General features: G+C 36.8%; 2 protein-coding genes across 4 annotated transcripts in view; both read left to right on the top strand.

The window, feature by feature from the left end:
* The window catches only part of LOC127851013 (nuclear speckle splicing regulatory protein 1-like), a 37,427-nt gene extending 19,150 nt beyond the window's left edge, over nucleotides 1–18,277 (top strand). Inside the window, exons 5-8 of one of the 3 annotated variants that reach the window (XM_052384436.1) lie at nucleotides 5,268–5,448; nucleotides 10,329–10,419; nucleotides 14,185–14,250; nucleotides 15,888–18,277. In XM_052384436.1, the coding sequence (XP_052240396.1) occupies nucleotides 5,268–5,448; nucleotides 10,329–10,419; nucleotides 14,185–14,250; nucleotides 15,888–16,656 (1,107 nt within the window). In that variant the 3' untranslated portion in view covers nucleotides 16,657–18,277. Of the gene's footprint in view, nucleotides 1–5,267; nucleotides 5,449–10,328; nucleotides 10,420–14,184; nucleotides 14,251–14,667; nucleotides 15,250–15,887 lie in introns of those variants that run through there. The other 2 variants (XM_052384455.1, XM_052384445.1) reach the window with 2 other exon arrangements.
* On the top strand, nucleotides 1,648–4,541 carry LOC127851024 (uncharacterized). Its single transcript, XM_052384468.1, has 2 exons — nucleotides 1,648–2,617; nucleotides 2,910–4,541. The coding sequence occupies exon 2, from the start codon at nucleotides 3,600–3,602 to the stop codon at nucleotides 4,059–4,061; it is 462 nt and encodes a 153-aa protein (XP_052240428.1). The 5' UTR covers nucleotides 1,648–2,617; nucleotides 2,910–3,599; the 3' UTR covers nucleotides 4,062–4,541.
* Nucleotides 18,278–26,563: the final 8,286 nt, after the last annotated feature.

Genomic DNA, 26,563 nt, shown 5'->3' with positions numbered 1-26,563 from the left:
ATTCTGGTCAGGGGCGGGGCATTTTTCCTTTTATTGCTATATATGGCTACAGTAAAACCTTGTTAACACTCAAGAGGTCACATTTATTGTCCAATCTTAATCAACCTTGGTCAGAAGATTTGTCCCGACGATATCTTAGACGAGTTTGAAAACAGTTTGGATTGCTTCACTTCTTTATATTGAAAAACATTGACGCCAGGGGGCAGATAATTTATCCTTATATGGCTATTTATGGCTACAGTAAAACCTTGATAACAATATTATAGCCACATTTGTTGTCCAATCTTCAGGAAACTTGGTCAGAACATTTGTTTCAATAATATCTTGGTTGCATTGGAGAATTGTCCCGGTCTGTTGAAAAACAAGTGGAACGGGAACTTTTCTTTGTATGGCTGTCAAATAGCAAAACCTTGTTAGCGGTCTTAAAGTTACATTTATAGTTCACTTTATGAAACTTAGTCTGAACATTTGTTCTAATGATATCTTGGGCTGCACAGAATAGGGGAGTTCCTTTGAAACTCAGTTGAGCAACTTTTGGCCTTTCAGGCCGTCTTGTTTTAATTCAAGGGCCCGTTTTCACAAACCCAATCTAAGACTTCAGAATAATGAATAGTCTTAGACTCAAAAAAATATCTGAGTTTACATTCATAAAGGCTAAAAATAGTGCTTAAACTACAGGCCTTCCAGGGTTCCTATTTTTTCCTACTTTTTCCTACTTTAATAGCTTCCTACTTTTTCCTACTTTTTGCTAAAAAACTCCTACTAATCCTACTTTTTGGAAAATAAAGTCCGCAAAAAAAATTATGAAATTTGTGCTAGTTATATTTGCAGAAAATCATCAAAAGATGTCAAACTGGCTGGTTTCTGTTGTTGAAAGATGTGGCAAACATGTCCCTTCCCATGTGCATCATCTTTCATCATCATGAAGGTGAGTCTCTCAGGTATTTTAAATCTTTTTTGGCTGAACTCCAGAAGCATAGATTCCTCACAATGCTATACATGTATAAACCCAATGATGCCATGCTGAGGGTATTTTTTTGGTTATTTTCGAATGTTGTTTTCATTTCCAAAAAATTATGTATCAAATATTAGAGATGTGATTTCTTTGATTTCCAGTTATAGAAATACGTTATCATTTGAAAGTAACCAAAACTAGTTGCAAAGCTATTACCAGCTAAAGGAAAATTCTATTCCAATTTTATAGCTGCAGCTTTGCATTTCTTTTGCTGTCACTATTTACTTGCTTGGAAACCTCATTTTCACTAACATACATGTATGTTTTTGATTTTATGTTTGTTAAAGAATATAAAAATAGCCATTTGAATAGTGACAGTAAAAGAATTTCGTTCTACTAGCATACAATGGCTTTAAAAAAGTTGCTTTTTATTTGCAGATAATAGTTGCTTTCCACATGATATAACCGCATGATATAAACTAGCTATGCCAGGTGGAAAAAGTTCAACAGGTCTTGGCTTGTGAAGTTTGACAATAATGGAAATAGTATTGGTGACTGGTGTGTACAGGATTCCTCAAATGAATTTGATGCATACTGTTTTGTGTGTTCAGAGAGCATCTCTTGTGCAAACAATGGTTTATATCAGGTTATCAACCATACTGATGGAGCAAAGCACAAACAATGTATAAAAGAAAAAAGACACAGAAACTGCTGTTTGTTGCCAAACCTACTCCTTCAACCTCAACAAGCACTCAAGGAGGAGGAGATGTTGGGAAAAGTGTATACTTACAGCCCCTTGCCCACACTGAACAAGTGGCAAAAGCTGAAGCTCTATGGGCATTGAACGTTGCAGAAACTGGTATGTCATACAATTCATGAGATGGTGTTCCTAAACTATTTAGAGCCATGTTTTCAGGACAAGTGTCTGCAGGCTTTACCATGAGCAAGTCCAAAATCTCCTACTTAATTTCTGATGGGATTGGACCTTTCTTAAGGAAAAAGCTAGTCGATCAAATTAATTCCAGTAAAGTTCCATATACAATTCAGTTTGATGAAACAGGGACTTGCCAAGACAAAAAACAATGTGACATTCTTCTGAGATTTTGGAATGTTAAACAGGGACAAGTGTCAACTGTATGTCTCAAAAGTCTACTGTTTGGACATGCCCTAGCTGATGTGGTAACTGAGGAATTATTATAACACTAACTGAAAATGGGTTTGAACTGAATGTAGAACAGTTAGTTTCTCTTGGTTGTGATGGCCCAAATGTGAACAAGGCAATATGGAAAAACTCAATGACTATAAGGAGTTAGGGTTTGCAGATTTAGTGCCATTCATTCCTTGTAACCTTCATGTTGTCCACAACGCCTTCAAGAAAGGAATCTATGTGTATGGTGAAGATGCTGAACAACTGGCAGTGGACATTTTTCAGTGATTCAAGTCACACACATGTCAGTGGGAGGGCTTCCATGAAACCTTGGCAGAACTGGGGCTGGGTGATGAAATGTTTGTGCGACATGTTCAGTGTCGGTGGATAACACTCATCCCTGCTCTGCAGAGAATACTGCGCAACTGGAAAGCTGTCTGCAAGTATTTCATAACTGACCTCCTAGCTATGAGCAAGGAGAATCGTACAGAGTCTAACCTTCGAAAGAACTCCAGGTATCAACATATTTGTAGTCAGCTTAAGGGCAAAGAAACACTTGCTGAGATCCATTTTTCAGTGATTCAAGTCACACACATGTCAGTGGGAGGACTTCCAGGAAACCTTGGCAGAACTGGGCTTGGATGAAGAAATGTTTGTGCGACATGTTCAGTGTCGGCCGATAACACTCGTCCCTGCTCTGCAGAGAATACTGCACAACTGGAAAGCTGTCTGCAAGTATTTCATAACAGACCTCCTAGCTATGAGCAAGGAGAATCATACAGAGTCTAACCTGCGAAAGAACTCCAGGTATCAACGTATTTGTAGTCAGCTTAAGGGCAAATAAACACTTGCTGAGATCCATTTCTTGACAAACACAGGGCCTTTGTTTGAATCTTTCCTGGAACTCTTCCAGAAGCAAGAGCCACTTATCCATCTATTGTACTCTGAATCAGCAGATCTGCTGAAGACAATCATGCTCCGCTTCATGAAGTATGACTCTGTTGGAAATTGTAAAGGCAGGCAGTTGCTGGCAGTGGATGTTCGGAAAGCCGAGTTGTGTTCTGATGTTGCTGACATGGAGATTGGAAATGACACAAAGAAAACTTTGTCTACCTTAGAACATGGTTGTGCAAAGACAGTGTTGTTTAGCATGAGCTCTTTCTACCAGACAGTTGCTGAATATCTACAGAAACACCTACCACTTCAGAGCAATCTGATGAAAGGAGTTTAGTGTCTTCATCCTGAAGTTTAAGATCAGGAGGCAGCCCAAAAGTATTTGAAAATACTGTGCAACTCTTTGCCGTTGATCTCAGATCAGAAGGTGTCTGCTATAATGGATGAGTGGAAATTGTACAGAGCTGAAGAGATTCCCACATCAGTTCTATATGATAAAGAAGAAAACCTGAAAAGGATTGATTCATACTGGGACTATGTGATTAGCACTAAAACCAAAGCCGGTGCTCTGAAGTGTCCACATTTGACGAAGGTGGTACAGACATGCCTGCACATGGAAACGCGGATGTGGAAAGGAGTTTGTCCATCAACAAAAAGATATTAACTCCAGAAAAAACCTGTCTCTCGGAGGAGTCACTGAATGGCTTGAAAATGTCTAGAGATGTAGTAAGCATGTTTGGCAAGGTGGCAGATGTGCCTGTTACAAAGGAACTGCTGTCATCAGTAAGAAAGGCTCATAAGAAATATACAGAAAGAAAAGAGGCAGAAAAAATGGGGACCTTGATGAAAGAGAGAAGAATAGAAGAGGACAAACTAAACAGACAAAAAGAGAAAGAATCACATGAGAAAGAACTGGCGAAAAAGAGAAAGATACGTGAAGAAGAGAAGGATCTCAAAACAAAGGAAAGGATTTACATGAAGACTTGCAGAGAGCAAATGAGATCTTTGAAGAAGCCAATGAAAGACTGGCTGCAGCCATTAAGGCAAAGGACTTCAAGGAACTGAACATTGCTCAGTCTGTACTAGAAGTGGCTAAAGGAAACATTAAAAAGATGACAGAGTCAATTGAAACATGCAAATATAAAAGAGATGAAATAGCAAGAAAGAGAAAGAGGATGATAGATGACTGCCTATCAAAGCAAAATACTGCATTGGATAAGGGCCAATAGAATAGTTTGAGTGGGCTTATAGTGCTTGCTTTGTTGATGTATGTTAATATTCAGCTGATTGCTTCTGGAGTTCACAAATACATATATAATTATGCATGTAGGTGTGTATTCATATGCCTCTTGTGTTTTGAATCAGTTACTTTACCTTTTATTAACAACTAACATTCTCTTGTGTTTAACCATTTCCATTTTATACATGTGTACTGTATAGATCTGCATTAGCATTAGTGCTCTAATCATTGTAAATAATCTGGCTTACTAACTCACTGTACTGAATATAGTCCTTTACTTGTAGCTTGTAACCACAATGACATACTAATTTACCATTAACATGCTAGTATATGCTTTATTGGCATGGTTATGTTATGTTTGTTAATTTGAGAATAAAAAAATGTTTCAGGCTGATGGAAGATGATCACACAGTTCAGCAACAGAAACTGGCCAGCATTGGTATACAAGAATAGTCCACATGGCATAAAGAATGGTTGGTTTTGCATTTAGAAGGCCTCCTCGGGTAAGTTATTTGCCATGATTAATTAACAATTTAACTGAAAATATTCCTACTGTTCCTACTTTTTTAGAAAAAATATTCCTTCTATTTCCTACTTTTCTGTCAGAAAACCTCCTACTTTTTTCCCACTATTTTGTGAGTGGCTGCTGGAAGGCCTGAAACTATTTGCATATTGTTCTTCACAATGAATTTATAATTTGTATGCTCCCCATATATATATATATATATATTATATGTGGAGCATATAGTTGCCATTTTGGGGTTCCTTCCTTACTTCCATCACACTTTTGTTACCGTTTCTCATAGCACCTTCAATATTTTACCGATCTCTTACATATTGGCGGGGGATATCAATTCAGCGAATTTGCTTGTTTATGTTAATTTCCATGCTTGGCTAGACTTGAAGTATTTTGTTCACTTAATAATTTCTAGAAATTTTTAGACTTAAGTCTGAGAATCTGTTGGTAAATAGCGACCCTGGTGTTTATAACAAGCACAAGCCCATTTACACTCTTTTGCTACCATCCCTAGGCAAGTGAGAAACGAAAGGCCGATGATGAACGTCGCCAGGAGCGTAAAATCCAGAAAGAGAGAGAGGCAGAGGGGGAGGAGTTTGCTGACAAAGAGGTTTTTGTGACGACAGCGTACAAGAAAAAGATGGAGGAACGGCAGGAAGAGGAGGAGCGAGAACGGAAGGAGATGGAGCTAGAAGGTAATGATTTTCCACACACATTTGGTTCAACAAGGTACTATATGCCATATGTTACCTTTTTTCACAAAAAAATAGTGCAATTTGCACTTAGTTCATTTGTACATGAACCTTTTTATTTGGAACCTTACAAGCTGCAGCTTAGATATTGAAACTGAATGTTGATTACACACAGTCTAAATGAAATATAACACAACGTAAATTTTCACCAACATGTCATATGGTACCTTTTTGCAACAATGGGGCAATAAGGAGGTAGGGAGAGGGAGGAAGCAAGAAGGTAAAATGATGGTAGAGAGGGAGAGCTAGAAGGTAAAAAGGAGGTTGAGAGAGGGAGCTAGAGGTAATATGGAGGTAGAGAGAGAGGGAAGAAAAAGGAAATTAGTTAGTGAGAGGGCCAGAATATAATACGGAGGTAGAGAGAGAAAGAGCGGGAAGGTAATAAGGAGGTAGTGAAAGATAGCCAGAAGGTATTAAGGAGGTAGAGAGAGAAAACCAGAAGATGATGAGAAGCCTAGAGAGAGAGACAGACAGACAGAAGGTAACACAGTGGTAGGAAGAAAAGCGAGCTAGAAGGTGAATGGAGGTAGAAAGAGAAAGAGAGCTAAAATGTAATAAGAGGGTAGTCTAGAGAGAAAGAGGGAGAGAGCTAGAAATAAGAAGGTATAGAGAGAGCCAGAAGGTAATTAGGAGGTAGAGGGAGAGAGGGAGCTAGAAGGTAATAATGAGGTAGAGAGAGGAAGCTAGAACGTAATAAGGAGATAGAGAGAGGGAGTTAAAGTAGTTAGGGGGTAGATATAGGGGGCTAGAAAGTAAATTAAATGAGGAGATAGTCTAGAGAGAAAGAGGGAGAGAGAGCCAGAATGTAATAGAAGGTATAGAGATAGCCAGAAGGTAATTAGGAGGTAGAGGGAGAGAGGGAGCTAAAAGGTAATAATGAGATAAAGAGAGGAAGCTAGAATGTAATAAGAAGATAGAGAGAGAGAGCTAAAAGGTAGTGAGGAGATAGAGACAGGAAGCTAAAAGGTAATGAGGAGGTTGGCATAGAGAGAGCTATAATGTAATAAGGAGGTAGAGAGAGGGAGATAGCAGATATTAAGGAGGTAGAGAGGGAGCTAGAAGTTTATAAAGAGGTAGAGAGGGAGAGCTAGAGTACAATAACAATGTAGAAAGGGAGCTAGAAGGTAATAAGAAGATAGAGAGAGATGGAGCTAGAAGGTAATTAGGAGGTAGAGAGAGAAAGTGTAAGAAGGTAATATGGAGGAAGAAATTGAGAGAAAGAGCTAGAATGTTATAAAGAGGTAGTGAGGAGCTAGAGGGTAATTTGGAGGTAGAAATAGAGCAAGAAAGTAATAAAGAGGTAGAGAGAGAAAGCAGTGGTGATAAGGATGTAGAGAGATGTCTCTAAAAAGAAATAAGGAGGAAGAGAGAGAGAGCTAGAAGATAATAATGAGGTTTGCAGAGAGAGAGAGCTAGAAGTTCATGAGGTTGTTGAGAGATAGATCTAGATGGTAATAAAAAGGTAGAGAGAGGGAGCTAGGTGCAGAGCTAGAAGGTTATGAGGACAAAATGGCACAGAGCTGGAAGGTTATGAAGAGAAAATGTTGCAGAGCTAGAAGGTTATGAAGGAGAAAGGGTGCAGAGCTAGAAGGTTATGAAGGGGAACGGGAGCAGAGTTAGAAAGTTATGAAGAAGAAATGGTGCATAGCTAGAAGGTTATGAAGATAAAAAGGTGCAGAGCTAGAAGGTGATAAATAAGAAAGGGCGCAGAGCTAGAAGGTTAAGAAGAAGAAAGGTAGCAGAGCTAGAAAGTAATGACAAAGAAATTGTGCAGAGTTAGAAGGTTATGAAGAAGAAAGGGTGCAGAGCTAGTAGGTTATGCATAAGATATAAAAAGGTGCAGAGATAGAAGGTTATACAGAAGAAAGGCTGCAGAGCTAGAAGGTTATGACGAAGAAAGTGTGCATAGCTAAAAGGTTTTGAAGAAAAAAAGGTGCATAGTTATAAGGTTATGAAGTGAAATAGATGAGTGCAGAACTTGAAGGTAATGAAGAAAAAAGGATGCAGAGCTAGAAGGGTATGAAGAAGAAAGGGCACAGAGCTAGAAGGTTATGAAGAAGAAAGGATGCAGAGCTAGAGTTTATGATGATGAAAGGATGCGGAGCGAGAAGGTTTTGAAGGTGGAAAGGTTACCGAGCTAAAAGTTTATGAAGAACAAAGGTTGCAAAGCTAGAAGGCAATCAAGGCAAAAGGTTTCAGAGCTTGTAGGTTATTAAGAGGAAAGTTTGCAGAGCTTATACGTTATGAAGATAAAAGGGCGCAGAGCTAGACGGTTATGAAGAAAAAAAGGTGTAGAGCTAGAAGGTTATGAAGAAGAAAAGGTTCAGAATTAAAAGGTTATGAAGAAGAAAGGGTGCAGAGCTAGAAGGTATCGGGGATGTAGTGAGACAAAGCAAGAATGTTATGAGCAGGAAAATAATATGCATACGGATTAACAGAGGCTGAGTAAGTTTGATCTAAAATGTAATTTATAGACTGGCGGAGCTAGAAGGTAAAAAAAGACCAAAATGATGATACACTGATGCAGAAGAAAAAAGAAATACAGTAGTTAAAAAGATAGTTGGGAGGCAAATAAAGGAGTTTAGAGAGCATTAAGAAGGTGAAGTATGAATGTGGGATAAATTAAACAGAATTATAGTTAAAAACTATGAGAGAATGAAGTGATTGAAAGATTGTGCTTTCATAAGTGAATACAGTGCATTACACAGGAAATTGTTAAAATTTACAATTGCAATAGTCCTGATAAAATATAATGCCAAAACTGTCCCTTTTTAGCTCACCTGATTGCTCAGGTGAGCTTTTGTGACCGGTCTTTGTCCGTCGTATGTCCATCCGTCCATTAACATTTTCTCGTAAACACTCGAGAGGCCACATTTCGCGTCCCATCTTCATGAAACTTGGTCAGAAGCTTTGTCCCAATGAAATCTCGGCCGAGTTTGAAACTGGGTTGTGCCGGGTCAAAAACTAGGTCACTAGGTCAAAAAAAAGAAAAATCTTGTAAACACTGTAGAAGTCACATTTCATGCCCAATCTTCATGTAACTTTGTCAAAATGTCTGTCTTAATGATATCTTGGTTGAGTTCAAAAGTGGTTCCGATCCGTTAAAAAACATGGCCGCTAGTGGGCGGGGCAGTTTTCCTTATTTGGCTATCGAGAAACCTTGTAAACACTCTAGAAGTCACAATTTTTGCCCAATCATCATGAAAGTTTCTCAAAACATTGGTTCAATTGATGTCTCGGACGAGTTCGAAAATGGTCGAGATCGGTGAAAAAACATGGCCGCCAGTGGGCGGGGCATTTTTCTCTATATGTATATAATGGCAGTTTTCCCTATTTGGCCATAGAGAAACCTTGTAAACACTCTAGAAGGCACAATTTTTGCCCAATCATCATGAAAGTTGGTCAAAACATTGGTTTTATTGATATCTCGGACGATTTTGAAAATGGTCGGGATCGGTGAAAAAACATGGCTGCCATATCTCTATCTGATATAGTGAAAACATGTGAATACAGTAGAAGTAATAACATGGCTGCTGGGAGGGGAGCAGTTTTCTCATTATGCCCCCCCCCCCCTTTCGAAGAAAAGCGGGTATATTGTTTTGCTCATGTCGGTCCGTCCGTCCACCAGATGGTTTCCGGTTGATAACTCAAGAGCGCTTATGCCAAGGATCATGAAACTTCATAGGTACATTGATCATGACTCGCAGATGACTCCTATTGATTTTCAGGTCACTAGGTCAAAGGTCAAGGTCACGATGACCCGAAAAAGTAAAATGGTTTCCGGATGATAACTCAAGAACACTTATGCCAAGGATCATGAAACTTCATAGATACATTGATCATGACTCGCAGATGACCCCTATTGATTTTCAGGTCACTAGGCGAAAGGTCAAGGTCACAGTGACCCAAAGCAATAAAATGGTTTCCGGATGATAACTCAAGAACGCTTATGCTTAGGATCATGAAACTTTATAGATATATTGATCATGATTCGCAGATAACCCCTATTGATTTTCAGGTCACCTAGGTCAATGGTCAAGGTCACGATGACCCGAAATAGTAAAATGGTTTCCGGATGATAACTCAAGAACGCTTAGGCCTAGGATCATGAAACTTCATAGGTACATTGATCATAACTCGTAGATGGCCCCTATTGATTTTCAAGTCACTAGGTCAAAAGTCATGGTCACGATGACCCGAAATAGTAAAATGGTTTCCGGATGATAACTCAAGAACGCTTAGGCCTAGGATCATGAAACTTCAAAGGTACATTGATCATGACTCGTATATGACCCCTATTGATTTTAAGGTGACTAGGTCAAAGGTCAAGGTCACGGTGACCTGAAATAGTAAAATGGTTTCTGAATGAAAACTCAAGAACGCTTATGCCTAGTTTCATGAAACTTAATAGGTATATTGATCATGACACGCAGATGACCCCTATTGATTATCAGGTCACTAGGTCAAAGGTCAAGGTCACAGTGCCAAAAAACGTATTCACACAATGGCTGTCAAGGTCAAGGTGACTCAACTTAGAAAAATGGTTTCCGGATGATAACTCAAGAATGCTTACGCCTTGGATCATGAAACTTCATAGGTACATTGATCATGACTCGCCGATGAAATAATGATGAAACTTGACCAGGATGTTTTTCTGGACAATATCTAGGTCAAGTTTGACATTTGGTAAAGATTGAATGAACCGACTTCTCTCAGGATAGCGAACTAGGGCCATCTTGGCCCTCTTGTTTAATAATCTAAGATTATTCTATACTTACATGAGTCTCCTAACTTATCATAGTATTATTCTTGCCATATTTCAGCAAAGCAAGATGTAACAAAACAAAACGATCTGACTGGTTTCTATAGATACATTTTGGATGAAACAACTAAGGACCCTGTAAAACAAGATCAGTAAGTGGCCTTTCCATACTGTATTTGTGTGTTTTTTATTGTATAAAACTTAATATTTAAAATGAAAAATGGATTTCAATGTAAATCTAAAGCTGACATTAAAGGGATCTTTTCACGCTTTGGTAAATTGACAAAATTGAAAAAAGTTGTTTCAGATCCGCAAATTTTCGTTTTAGTTTTGATATTTGTGAGGAAACAGTAATACTGAACATTTACCATGCTCTAATATAGCCATTATATGCATCTTTTGACGATTTTAAAATCTAAAAATTATAAAGCGTTGCAAAGCGAAACGATTGAATAATTTGGAGAGTTCTGTTTTTGTCGTTAAATTTTGTGAAACTACAAAGATTGCTTATATAAAGTATAAAATACGTCATGAATGTGTACTCGGCGGAATAGCTCAGTAGGCTAAAGCGTTTTTACTTCAGGACTCTGGCAGGACTCCAGGGGTCACTGGTTCGAAACCTGCTCCGGGCAATGTTCTTTTCCTTTTTTTAATTTTATTCTTGATTTTTTACTGGTGCTTTTACGATCCAATGTTTACATTTATCAATATAAAGCATTTAATGAATAAGTTAAAAAATGCCAAAATCTGTGAAAAGGCCCCTTCAAAATATCTGCTTTTAAACATTCAAGTTGTTGTGCTTCTATTTTCTGAAGAAGTGGGAAGGGGACAATTAGATTTGCCCTTGTTTGTCTGTCTATCTGTCCTTTTGTTCATTGGATCTTTTAAACTCAAAATAATTGGTACTGCAGAGAAAAACACCTGTGAAGAAATCAACCCGCTTGTGAAATTTTTCACATCCATTTTTCTTCAGATATGTTTGACATATTACAAGTTTTACCCTTGATTTGCAAAGAAATTGTGTTTTGTTATAATTTGTCCCGAATTTTTAATGAAGTAAGGCTTCTAGCTGTATGAAAATTAACCAACCTAGTAATCAGCATGTGATCTTTATATGAGGTCACCAGCCAAGGCCCATAAAACTGAGCTAAAAATAAGAGAATTAGGTCTGTTAGTGTGCTTTTTGTTCTTATGAAATTCAGTTAAGAATATGCATGTTATAGCTCATATTTCTAGCTGACATACAGATCTATCATAGAGTTGCATTTCGGGCTGTAATGATGGAGGTCAAGGTCACTGTCGCCTAAAAATGAAATGTTTGCTCTCACTCACTGCAGTTAGGATGAAGATATTTTGCTGAAATTTCGCGATTAGGTGGCTTTTTTAGGACAAATCTTGTTGAATTGTAATTTTGAAAACATACATAATCTTGAAAAGTTTCGAAAAAAAGAAAAGAAATCTCATTGTTAAAGTGAAAGGAAAGGGCATTGCATACAAGCCGTAATTTTCCTGTCATGTTTTAAGAGTTATTGTCCCCTACCGGTTTCACCGATGAATGAAACTTTATTAGTAGGAATCATGAATTGTTTGTTAACCAGTTAATATATCTTCCAATGCCCTCTGATGGAGCAGTATTGTTTTGCAGCTAATGTTATCAATAGTGAAAACCTATTTTTGGCTTTAATAGCTTGTATCCTGGGGTATTACCTCAGCATACAAAGTGTGAAGGGTGGGATATACTGGAGATATCGTTATGGTTAGTTGGTTTATTTGTCATTATTTTCTAGTCCTAAATCTGCTACTTTATTATCTTTAATAAAACTACTCTTTAAATGTTGTCTAGTGTCAATGGCAGTGACTGCAACTGTTGTATACTTTAAAAAAAATAAATCATTGTATTACAAATATGTATCCATTTTCCATTCCCAATGACAAGTCTGCAGAGCTGTGAACACTTAAGAGAACTGACAAAGGAAAACAGATCTATCATCTTTAAACCTCCTTCTGTTCAATCTTTTATTTGTTTGCTAAGTCATTTTTTGTCCGGTCCACACAAAGTTAAAAAACATTTTATTGATATCTGTCAACAGTTCATGTTCTGGATTTGGCAAAAAAACTAAGAGATTATTTAACACCAGAAATGCTTAAGTTTTGATAACTTGAAATCTTCCTATCAGTGGTAAAATCCTTACAGACAAATTTTCAAGCAAGGCTTTTATTTTAACTATTTTGTCACATAAAATTCTACATTTTTTTTAGGTCAACATGAAATTTTAAGCCATGCATGTCAAATGTCTGTTGGTTCCAATTTAATTTACATCTACTTTTAATGCTTTCGGCTTAACTTGTTTTTACCTATCCAGACTAATTTAGTGTTGTCGAAATAAACTTTTAAACCTGAATAGTGTGAACAGAGTACATCTTAAGTTTCATTAAGTGATTCTTCAGAGCCATCCATATTTATAGAAGTGTCATCTTAAAGTTTGTGACAGTTTGTATTCTATGTCATTAATTTTGATTCCCTTAATTTTTGGATTAGATCTTATTTTAATAGGCAATATTTCAGTGCAGATTATGAAAATGTAGCAACTGAGCGGAACTAGGCCGTCTCAAAATCAATTAGCAACAGCAGACCCAGAATTGTTTAACTGTTTAAAATGTAATAACATTGGTTGCCAGTTCTGCAAAAACTGTTGAGGTTTATCACCTTTTGGAATGCAGGTAATAATAGCTTGTGTTTGAGTTACGGATTAGTTTCCACTATAAAAGCGTGATTTAAGGCTCTGCGAACAAAGGTGTCAAATTTTAGTCAAAATGCCTTAAACATTAGTTGTAAAACCAGATGAACCAGGACTTTAATTATTTACCATATTTTTTTTTAAACAGTAGAAGCCTCTTTAAATAATACAGTATAATTAATAGGATTTGTATTATTATGGGCTTTTTCTTCAGACTTGGAGAAACAATACTGATATTTTAAGGAAACAAATTCTAAATGGAATGTTTTAAGTGCCAAGCTTAGTTCTTTTTTATGCTCCCCGAAATTTTTTGGGGGGAGCATATAGTTGCCGCTTGGTCTGTCCGTGCGTGTGTCCATCCGTGCAAAATTTTTGTCCGGGCTATATCTCAGCAATTAATGACCGGAATTCAATTAAACTTTATGGGAAGCTTCACTACCAAGAGGAGATGTGCATATTATCAGCCGGTTATGGTCGCATGATTTTTCACCGAGTTATGGCCCTTTGAAATTTTCCATTAACTGTACATATAGTGCAATTCTTGTCCCCCCAACTACTGACTGGAATTCAATGAAGCTTTATGGGAAGCTTAACTACCTTGAGGAGATGCGCATGTTATTTGTGGGTTCTGGTTAGATGATTTATTTAGAGAGTTATGGCCCTTTGCAATTGTTAAGTTGCTCAACCATCCATGGTTGTATTTTGTCCAAAGTTATTCCCCTCAAGACGTTTCCTTTTATCTGAATATATAGTGCAATATTGTGACAAAAAAAACTTTGGGGAGCATCACCCGTCTCCGACGGTTTCTTGTTTTTCAAAGATAGCAAAACCAGATTTTTTTTTCAACATTTTGGGAATGGTTCCCCTTGGATTGGGAGAATTCGCGATGTTTTGACCAAAAAATGGGAAATAAGTGTTGTTGTTGTTTCCCTAAAAATGCTTCAAATTTTAAATAGTTTTCAGTATTATTTTTACTATGGTTCAACTTATATAGCTGGATGGAAGATGAAAAAAATGTTGAGATAATGCAAAAGATTTTTTAGGTCACATTTGGGAAAAATAATTACTTTTTCCATTGGGAATGGAGCCAAATACTGGACCCGATTTCGAACGAAAAGACTGAAAACTCCACAAGGAAACTATAAATCTAATAATTCCTATCTATATTGCCTGTTTCAGAAGCGTTGTGAAGAAGGAGCCACATTCAGATGACCATGATAATGGCGGAGAAACGCCAGTATCTAGGTGTGTTTGCTTGATGTATCTATCTATCCTTGGTGAAATGTTACAAATGTAGCCATTCACTAACTTGTTGAATGGCTGGATAGCTGCTGTATGTACATATTGGTCCAACTTCTATCTTAAATTGTAAACACCTATTTGACATGAAACATACTGGACGCTACCATTGTTCAATTTGTAAGAATGATAGTTACTCTTGTACACATCGTAATACATGTACATACAGTGCTTCATGCATTAATTATTCCGTTAGTTCTGGAATGTGAAAATGCAGAAACAATATAAAAAACAGATACGGGTTACTAGAGGCTGATTTGAATTATCTTGTTTAGCTCACCTAAGCATGAAGTAAGCTATTTTAGTCGCTTACGTCCGGTTACACGCTGTATCCGGTGTTTGATTTGTGTCTTCGACTTTTAGTTTGGTGCAGTTCTGAAGGCTACTTGTGTGCACCTTATCTTGAAGAAACTTCGTCCGAATGTTTATGTAGATAATATCTAGATTGAGTTTGAATCTGGGTCATGTGCGTCCAAAAATCAGGTAATGAGATCAAATCTTAGAAAACCTTGGCAAAACTCTTTGGACCATATTTATAACTCGATCTTTATGTAATTTGGTCCAATCGTTTATTCGGACAATCTGCGAGTTAGAATCCGGGTTAATGGTGTCTACAAATCTAGCACACCATTTTAAATCTTAGATAAACATTGTATCCTCTCTGGCAGCCAAATATATGACTCAATCTTAATGAAACAGTGTCAGAATTGATATATTGAGAATTTGTAGGCTGAGTTTGAGAATGGATCATGTTAGTCCGATAAACTAGGTGATGGAGTCAGACCGAGCCAAAACATCTTTAACTTGGTATGAGGCGAAAATTATTATTTGTTCTACGAAACATGGTCAGAATGATTTTATTGATCATATTTGGCCAAGATCCAATCTAAAGCTTTTGTGTGTAACAACCTTGTTGCTATCTTAAAGGTAAAGGTATCATTTAAAAGCCAACCATAAAGCAGCCTGAAAATTCCTGTGCCTTACTTTTATTGATGGATTGTAAAATACTTTGGTAAAAATGCAATTCACCATTAAAAAATGTCGCTTGTTAGGCTGGTCTCCTTAGCTGAAAGGTAAAGATAATAATTAAAAGATCAAATTTAGAAATCAAACAGGTTATTAGAACTGTTATTTTGTCATCCATGATGCTTTTTGAAGATAACTTACATGACAACAATCAGGATATGGCATTTTATATTTCTCTCTAGCTCAGAGGTCAGGTTCACACTTAGAGGTCCAATGTCCAAGCTTGTCAATGCTACAATTTGTCATGCCATTTAACATTTACCAAAAATGACAACCAGGATGAGACAGAGTGTTACATGGATCGCTTGTCTCATTGATCAAAGGTTAAAGTCACACACAGAGGTCAAAAGCAGAGTTGCGAGACATGCATGCAGGCATTTCCGTGAAATAATTCGTTTCGGTTTACCCTATTGATCTGTGAGAAGGTTCGTATCTTCTGTCAGATTAATGCTTCAATAATTGGTGTCTGTGAACTCAGGTGAGCGCTTTTTCATGTACACTAGAGCATCAATTAATTGTTGGCAATTATTTTTATACATCATCTTTTTACTCTACAGGAAACATAGTTCCTCATCTGAAACTAGCTCGGACAGTGACAGGGAGATTCCAAAGCAAAGCAATGATGCTAACTGTAAATTAACGAGCGATGCTCTGTCTTTCAAGCCGTCTTCTTCTACCAATAGAAAGTATCGTCAAAGGGACAGTAATAATGGATCAGACACGGAAGAGGCCAAAAGAAAGCGATCACGTTCAAGGTCGCCTCGCAGGCCGCGTTCAAGGTCACCTCATAGGCCATCTTTGAGGAAAAGCCAATCACCAAAAAGTAGACACCGAAAAAGAGACAAGCATGATAAAGAGAAAGATATTTCTGGATATCTTGCTGATAAGAAAAGGTCAAGATCTAAAGACAGACATCAGGGAAGGTCAGGGTCGAGAGAAAGATCATATAGAAAGAGTTCAAGGTCAAAAGATAGGGTTATTGATGGTGTTCCAAAAAGTAATAAGAAACTTGTAAAGGAAGACAATTTGAATGAGAAAGACAGGGAATCAATCTCAAAATCTAATTCAGAGTTGGGCCAATGCACGGTTAAAGGCAATGACAGACCGCTTAAAAGGTCTCAGGATGAGGCTAACCTTGATACAGTTGCAAAAGAAAAGAGGGGTATAAAATCTGGAAATATTTATTCAAATGATAAGGAGAATGAGAAGGAACAGAAAAATAAATATGCCCGTATAAGTACGGCTGAGGAAATCGAAGCAGCCAGAACACGATATCTGGTACGCAAACTTGCACGGGAAAAAGCAATGATGGCAGCCGAATCATGAACTTGTGTGTACGTTATCAAAATTTGGTGACTTGCTTCTTATATCTGTGTGCTGACTTGAATATACAAATAAAGTATTAACTGTGGATACTGTTTGTTTTGGCGGTGTTAGTATGTGTTTCTTTTAATTCAGTGATATGAGACGCTATTGTCAAGCTTTTATTGTCGCATTTTTTCTCAAGCAAATAGTACATGTATACATTTTCATTCAAATGACATGTCTTTTACTTTGCAAATGTTCCCAAACGCCCAAAGCAATGTTGTTAGGGTTACTATTATTTTTCAGTTTATGCTTTTCGAAACTTAGTTTTTGGTTTGGGTGGAAGTACGCATCATAATTACTGCCAGATTTTATTTCAAATGTATCTGAATAAGAGATATTAATGTGACGTGCAGTTAAGCAAAATAAAGAATTTCATAGTTCACATCATGTTTTAACATATAAGCATATATATCTGTGTGTGAAAGCTGCGTTGAAAATATGTTGAAAATTTGTTCAATGTTTACAGTTCCAGAATATACGCTAATTATGATGTAATACTAAGAGTGACAAACCAATACCAAAGTCCGTATACTCGCTGAGGTGTTAGTAATCAGTTGTATTTGATATCAGTCAAACGTCATCGATTTTTATGTTTACTGACAAACCTAAACAAATGACGTTTGTCTGCGCGAATGTTAGTTGATCACTTTGTTTCCCTTCAATGTGCGGTTATATATAAATGTATATTCTTTACACATTTAACGTTCGACATAGAGAAGGGGAAAGCATATTTTGAAGATTTGAAATTTTATTAATAACGATACCCAGAAAGTCAAATTGACAACGTGTAGGCCAAGTGTTAACAATCATTTTTTTTTGGTCGTTTCTATACGTTTTATAAATATTAAAGAATACTGGTATTTAGGAACTTCTTTCTGAATTGTATCCGGTCGATTTTGATAGTGTTTTAATGGAAAGATCTCAATACACAGCTTGCACTGATACCAACGAATAATAATACTAATGTATTAAACATTTATCATCATTACTGTTGCTTTTTCAAAAATTGTTTTGAGTAGTATATTAGTGTCTGCGTTGAACTGGTCCGCTTTAAATTGGAGCAATATTTACATCAGAAGTAAAATCAGATTGATACTGTACTGATTATCCTGTTACAAATCAATAATATGTTGTGACAAACATGTACTTCTTCATATCTTATAACCAATTAGCTGCATGCTATTGTCCCCTACCGCTGAAACCGGAGGGAACTTATGGTTTGCGCTCTGTCTGTCCTGTCAGTCTGTCTGTAAGTCTGTCCGTCACACTTTTCTGGATCCTGCGATAACTTTAAAAGTTCTTCATATTTTTCATGAAACTTGAAACATGGATAGATGGCGATATGGAGATTATGCACGTCATTTCATTTTGTTCCTACGTCAAGAATTTTGGTTTCTTTGGCAACAAATAATTTTTTTTACTGACAATGGTGGAGTTTTGCCGGTAGGGGACAATATTGCTTGGCAATCTCTTGTTGTACCTACTTTTATCTAATAGTGCACTTCTATGCTTTTATATTTTGAAAATAACAATTGCATATTTCTTGATTGGGATAATAAAGCAGACGTGAAAACGTTAATTAGGCCAGTGTACTTTTGCATTTGATACACGGTTCAACGGTTTTAGGTGTGATGTTAGGTTAATCATCCGTGTACTTCATTCACCAAACAACCCGGCAACATTATTCATTATTTTAATTGAGCTTTTGAATGGATTTTTAAAGTGCAATATTAAAGATATCTTTCACCAATTTAATATCATTTAAAATTAAGTTCCGGAACACAAGCCCGGGTTATATTTGCCAGGAACAGGCGCTATATCAGCGAAATTGCAAAGGTATCTGAAGTCGCATATAAGATAACTATTGATGCAAAGCATCAAAGGGCGTCGAGAATTTCAGTGTAAAAGGCACTCAATGAAGTTACATGGATCGATTTTTTTCTACTGTAAATATTAATATATTGGCCGATTATTTTAAACAAAATAGAAAAGATACTGGTATAACCATTATCTATGATTTTGTGTTATAACCCCCAAATAACCATTATCTATGATGTTGTGTTATAACCCCCAAATAACCATTATCTTTGATTTTTTGTTGTAACCCCCAAACATTTCATAGTTCATTTTATTTACATTGGTTTCCTTTTTAGCTCACCTGAGCACAACGTGCTCATGGTGAGATAACGTGCTCATGATGAGTTATTGTGATCGCCTTTTGTCCGTCGTCCGTCGTGCGTCCGTCGTCAACATTTGCCTTGTGAACACTCTAGAGGCCACAGTTATTGTCCGATATTCATGAAACTTGGTCGGAACATTTGTCCCAATGATACCTCGACCGAATTCGAAACTGGGTCATGCTGGGTCAAAAACTAGGTCACTAGGTCAAAACAAAAGAAAAACCTTGTGAACACTGTAGAAATCACATTTGATGCCCAATCTTCATGTAACTTTGTCAAAATGTTTGTCTTACTGATATGTTGGTTGAGTTCAAAAATGGTTTCGGTCCATTGAAAAACATGGCCGTTAGAGAGGGGCAGTATTCCTTATATGGCTATAGAGAAACCTTGTGAAGTCACACTTTTTGCCCAATCATCATGAAACTTGGTCAAAACATTGGTTTCATTTGTATCTGGGACGTGGTCGAAAATGGTCTAGATCGGTGAAAAATCATGGCCGCCAGGGGGCGGGGCAGTTTTCTCTATATGTAAATAGTGATAACATGTGATCGCTGTAGAAGTCACATTTTTGGTCCAATCTACATGAAATTTGGTCAGAAAATTTGTTTCCTTGATACGACGGTTGCGTTTGAAAATGGTTCGGATCGGTAAAAAAACATGGCCGCAAGGGGGCAGGGCAGTTTTGCTTATATGGCTATTCTTTAACCTTATTAACACTCTAGGAGTCACATTTATTGTCCAATCTTCATGAAACTTGGTCTGAAAATTTGTTTTTATGATAGCTAGGCTGAGTTTGAAAATAGTTTTGGTCTGTTGAAAAACATTGCCGCCAGGGGGCGGGGAGCTTTGCTTATATGGCTATTGTGAAACCTTGTTAACACTCTAGAAATAAGATTTATAGCCCAATCTTCATGGAACTTGGTCCGAAGATTTGTTGTATTGATAGCTTGGCTGTGTTCGAAAATGGTTACGGTTGAAAAACATGGCCGCCAGTGTAGCGGCAGTTTTCATAATATGACTATTAAAACCATTTTAACACTCTAGTTGTAATGCGGATGTTGGTGCACAATGATGATGATGATGATGATGATGATGATGGTAATGATGATGATTGCAAAAATATTGTATTTATGCTACAAATTGTTTGTGCATTTAAATTACAAATCGTTTGATAGTTGTTTTGATATGATACATTTGCAAATGTCTTGTGTGTGTTTACTTCTATATTTGCACACATTTATAAATATAAGAAAGATCAAGTGATGTTTTGTTCTATAAAAGAAGATCAATATTGAATTTCTAGTAGCTGTACATATACTCATACTCATTTACTTTTTTATAACTGACTTTGATATATGATAACAATTCAACATATTTTTTTTTAATTATGCAAAAACTATTTTACAACAAGAGGGCCATAATGGCCCTGTATCGCTCCACTGTTTTTTATGCGAAAAAAACGCGCAATGCGCATGGGTTGAAATGTACTCAAGCATGTGACTTTCTCTGTCTATCCCTCGTCCCATTGGGCGCTTAAAGTTGGAAGGGTGAGCATTTTTATATATGGAAAAAGTTACTACCGTGTTAACTAAACAGACTAAAAAGCCCGGGAATTGTTCCTTTGAAGCACAGTCCCATTGCTTATAACGTAGGTACATTTATCTCTCCAAAAGATATTGTCGTTCTTTCAATTTCACATAGTTTTAGATGCTGAAGATCAAATATACGCATTTGATTTGAAACAGATTCACAAGACCCGTAGGAATCAAAATGCCTTAACCCTTTACCAAACGACACATTTTGGACTTTCCCAATTTGAAAAAGGTTGCAGACGACAATTAAATTGTAATTGTATATTAAGGAAATAATCAGGTAGGGAAGAAATAATTTTGATAAAAGGAGAAATTGCTCATCTTGATAAGAGCCTTTCACACATTTATAACAAATACAATAGTAGCATCTTTCTTTGTAAAGAATCATCTCAAACAAGGGCTGTTTGTAAAACATGCATACCCCCCCCCCCATATGGGCTGTCAGTTGTAGTGGCAGCCATTGAATGAATACATTTTTGGCACTGTGACCTTGACCTTTGACCTAGTGACCTGAAAATCAATAGGGGTCCATCTGTGAGTCATGATTAATGTACCTATGAAGTTTCATGATCCTAGGCGTAAGCTTTCTTTAGTTCTCATCCGGAAACCATTTTTTTGTGTGAAGTCACCGTGACCTTGACCTTTGACCTAGTGACCTGAAAGTCAAAAGGGGTCATCTGCGAGTCATGATAAATGTACCTTTGAAGTTTCATGATCCTAGGCGTAAGTGTTCTTGAGTTATAATCCGGAAACCATTTTTTCTAAGTTGAGTCACCATGACCTTTGACCTAGTGACCTGAAAATCAATAGGGGTAATCTGCGAGTAATGATCCATGTACCTATGAAGTTTCATGATCCTAGGAATAATCGTTCTTGAGTTATCATCCAGAAAACATTTTACTATTTCGGGTCACAGTGACCTTGACCTTTCACATGAGAATCAATAGGGGTCATCTGCGAATCATGATCAATGCAACTATGAAGTTTCATGATCCTAGGCATACAACGTTCTTGAGTTATCATCCGGAAACCATTTTACTATTTCCGGTCACCGTGACCTTGACCTTTGACCTAGTGACCTGAAAATCAATAGGGTTGATCTGCGAGTCATGATCAATGTACCTATCAAGTTTCATGATCATAGGCATAAGCGTTCTTGAGTTATCATCCGGAAAACATTTTACTATTTCGGGTCAACGTGACCTTGACCTTTGACCTAGTGACTTCAAAATCAGCAGGGGTCATCTGCGAGTCATGATCAATGTACCTTTGAAGTGTCATGATCCTAGGCCTACGCGTTCTTGAGTTATCATCCAGAAACCATCTGGTGGACGGACATACGGATGACGGACGGACCGACATGTGCAAAACAATAAACACCCTCTTCTTCGAAGAGGTGCATACATATAATTAACAACCCACACATCCCTTAGACCAACAGGCCTGAGAATATTATGAAAATCTAAAGATTATTTCTTATATTTATAAATGTATTTAATTAAGTAATACATATGACTTCTAAGATCAATGCATAATTTATATTAAGAAAATTATAAAATGATCAGAAATTTATATAGATCGTTGAGCAATTGACAATCATATCTCCACAATTCATGAGTCACAATTCACAAATGGAACAATGAATCATTAGTTATTAAAAAGCAGCATATAGACAGTTAAGAACATTGCACTTCATTAATTCCAACACCTCTTGGACACAAAGTTTGAGTTTACAATGCAGAATCATATATTGACTTTAATGGAAATAATTATGTTCATGGAAGTTGTGTTTTAAAATCAATAAGATATTATTAAACTGGTTTAAACACTACAAAAAAGACATTAAATAAACATGTCATCCGATTTTTTTTATCCGGATATATGGTCACTTTCGACATATTTAAATAAATCCCGACTTTTTTCAGTTTATAAAAAAAACATTCAGAACACATGTTCTTACTTCAATTCCTTTGTAAGCAGTCACCATCTGATCTAAAATGGCACTAAATGACAGGGTTTTATCTCATGTTTACAAGATGTTGTTGTTGTTGTTGGTCACAGCCACACGGCCGCAGTAATCTCCCCTGGTAAACGTCATGTGTTCAGTTTTGTGACCTCCCGGGACAGGGTCAAATTTGAGCCCTGGGGAATAATTTGAACAAATTTGGTAGAGAACTATTTGATATCACAACATACCAAATTTAGTAGCCCTAGGCTCTATAATTAAGAACAAGAAGATGTTTGAAGTTTGCACAAAATAGGCCTTATTTAAGCATATGTTCATTTTTGTGACCCCTGGGGCAAGGTCAAATTTGTTTCAAGGGGCATAATTTGAAAAAACTAAGTAGAGAACTATTAGATGTCACTACCTACCAAATTTGATAGAAATAGGCCCAATGGTTATGGACAAGAAGATTTTTATAGTTTGCACAAAATGGGCCCAATATAAGCATATGTTCAATTTTGTGACCCCTGGGGAACGGTCAAATTTGATCCCAGGGGCTTAATTTGAACAAACTTGGTAGAGGACTATAAGATGTCTTTACATACCAAATTTGGTAGCCCTATGCCATACGGTTATGGACTAGAAGATTTTTAAAGTTTGCACAAAATAGGACTTATATAAGCAAATTTTCGATTTTTTGACCCCCCAGGGCGGGGTCAAATTTGACCCCAGGGGCATAATTTGAACAAACTTGGTAGAGGACTATTAGATGTCACTACATACAAAATTTGGTAGCCCTAGGCCCAATGGTTATGGACAAGAAGATTTTTAAAGTTTTCACAAAATAGGCCTTATATAAGCAAATTTTCAATTTTTTGACCCCCCCGGGGTAGGGTCAAATTTTATCCCATGGGCTTAATTTGAACAAACTTGGTAGAGGACAATAAGATGTCACTACATACCAAATTTGGTAGCCCTTGGCCCAATGGTTATGGACAAGAAGATTTTTAAAGTTTTCACAAAATAGGCCTTATATAAGCAAATGTTCAATTTTTTGACCCCCGGGGCAGGGTCAAATGTGACCCCAGGGGCATAATTTGAACACACTTGGTAGAAGACTAAAAGATGTCACTACATAGCAAATTTGGTAGCCCTAGGCCCAATGGTTATGGTTAAAAAGATTTTTAAAGTTTCACAAAGTAGGCCCTATATAAGCAAATTTTCTTTTTTTTAACCCCCCCCCCCGGGGCAGGGTCAAATTTGACCCCAGAGGCATAATTTGAACAAACTTGGTAGAGGACTATAAGATGTCACTACATAGAAAATTTGGTAGCCCTAGGCCCAATGGTTATGGACAAGCAGATTTTTAAAGTTTGCACAAAATAGGCCTTATAAAAGCAAATTTTCAATTTTTTAACCCCCCGGGGCAGGTTCAAATTTGACCCCAGGGGCATAGTTTGAACAAACTTGGTAGAAAACTATAAGATGTCACTACATAGCAAATTTGATAGCCCTATGCCCAATGGTTATGGACAAGAAGATTTTTAAAGTTTGCACAAAATAGGCCTTATATAGCAAATTTTCAATTTTTTAACCCCCCCGGGGCAGGGTCAAATTTGACCCCAGGGACATAATTTGAACAAACATGGTAGAGGACTATAAGATGTCACTACATACCAAATTTGGTAGCCCTACGTCATACGGTTATGGACAAGAAGATTTATAAAGTTTGCACAAAATAGGCCTTATATAAGCAAATTTTCAATTTTTTGACCCCCCGGGGCTGGGTCAAATTTGACCCCAGGGGCATAATTTGAACAAACTTGGTAGAGGACTATAAAATGTCACTACATACCAAGTTTGGTAGCCCTAGGCCCAATGGTTCTTGACAAGAAGATTTATAAAGTTTGCACAAAATAGGCCTTATATAAGCGAATTTTCAATTTTTTGACCACCAGGGGCAAAGTCAAATTTGACCCAAGGGGCATCATTTGAATAAATTTGAAAGAGGTTCACCACAGGAACATTCCTGAGAAATTTCATCAGAATTGGACCAGTAGTTTAGGAGAAGAAGATGTTTTAAGAAAAAGTTAACGCACGCATGCACGGACGGACGCACGCACACACGACGGATACAGGACCATGACATAAGCCCCGCTGGCCTCTGGCCAGTGGAGCTAAAACACAATCTCTTTAACAAATACGGTTGTTTTCAGTATTTAAAAGTGTTCTTGCTAAACAGATTGTAAACAGTCATCCCCTATAAGATGCTGAGATGCTTATCTCATGGTCTCAAATTTGGACAACAATTTGTTGAAAAATGTACTTCCATTTTCTTTTGCTGATGCTCCTTATTAAACTACTGTCCTCATATTACTTTTATCCATAATAATAGCTTTGTCGCAACGGGAAACAAATGTCGATTTAAAAAAAAATAAAAACTCACAAAACTACTGATAGCGCATATATGTATATATCTGCCGAAACAGCAAACCTTTTCTTTACACAAAACAACGTTAACAACCCTTGTTTCCTGGATACGATGGTTGAGTTCAAAAATGGTTTTGATCCATCTAGTAACATGACCTCCAAGGGGGGGGGGGGGTCATTTTCCTTATATTTATATACTGAAAAAGCCTGTGAACACTCTAAAAGTCACATTTTTTGGACAATCATCATGAAACTTGGTCAAAACATTGGTTTTATTGATATGTCGGATGAGTTTGAAAATGGTCGTGATCAGTGGAAAAACATTGCCGCCAGGGAATGGGGCAGTTTTCTCTATATGTTTGTAAGAAGTATTTTCCTTATATATATATATATATATATATATATATATATATATATATACATGTATTTCAAAAAAATCTGGGTATTAAAAACATGGCCGCCAGGGTGGTTGGGGAAATTTTCTATATAGGCCTATTGTGAATACTTTGGAACACCTTATTTTTAAAGTCAGTATTGTCATACTAATAACTTAAAATATTTGCTGAAGAGTTTTAAAGGGGCCTTTTCACAGATTTTGGCATTTTTTTAACTTCTTCATTAAATGCTTTATATTGATAAATGTAAACATTGGATCATAAAAGCTCCAGTAAAAAATCAAGAAAAAAATTAAAAAAAGGAAAAGAACATTGCCCGGAGCAGGTTTCGAACCAGTGACTCCTGGAGTCCTGCCAGAGTCCTGAAGTAAAAACGCTTTAGCCTACTGAGCTATTCCGCCGAGTACACATTCTTGGCGTATTTTATACCTTATATAAGCAATCTTCGTAGTTTCACAAAATTTAACGACAAAAACAGAACTCTCCAAATTATTCAATCGTTTCGCGTTGCAACGCTTTATAATTTTTAGATTTTAAAATCGTCCAAAGATGCATATAATGGCTATATTAGAGCATGGTTAATGTTCAGTATTACTGTTTCCTCACAAATATCATAACTAAAACGAAAACTTACGAATCTGAAACAACTTTTTTCAATTTTGTCAATTTACCAAAGCGTGAAAAGATCCCTTTAATCTTTGTTTCTGTCCATCAAAGTCTCTCAGGTTAGCGACCCAGGGCTCTTTGGGGCCTCTTGTTTTTTACTGGCATCCGTGTGCAGTTTTCATTAATGGAACAGAACTGTGTAGGTTTTACACACATATATTCCATGGGCATAATAAAAACAAAAAATGGTTACAATAAAAAAGCATATTTATTTAAACTAAAATGTCTATATCAAAACAAAAAGTTAACATAATAAACAAATAAAATAATTTGATTCTACTGGGGCTCGAACCTTGGGCCTCTCACATGCGAAGCGAGCGTGTAACCACTACACTACGGAACCGCTTGAAAAATCACCTTCTAACTAAGATATTTATAAGTGACTGTAGTGTAACGGTTATCAATAAAGCAATAAATCGCTGTCGTCTTGTAAAATTGAAGAAAATACGCGTTAACCAAAACTCGAACAGCAAAAGTCTGAGCTATTGTTACAAAAAGCACAATATAAATATATTTTGAATATGTTTTGTTTTTATACAAAACCAGAAAGTTTCACCGGTTCGCGTATTTGCACAGTCCCTGTGATCTTTTATTATTGCCCAGTCCCTGTGATCAGTTATTAATTAAAAGAATAATCTTTGCATTATTGGCAATAAA

This window comes from Dreissena polymorpha, chromosome 1 (assembly GCF_020536995.1).
Source record: "Dreissena polymorpha isolate Duluth1 chromosome 1, UMN_Dpol_1.0, whole genome shotgun sequence".
In the NCBI taxonomy this organism is placed as follows: Eukaryota; Metazoa; Mollusca; class Bivalvia; order Myida; family Dreissenidae; genus Dreissena; species Dreissena polymorpha.
Note: the sequence above shows the minus strand (reverse complement) of the source record. Positions and strands in the feature narration are given on the sequence as shown.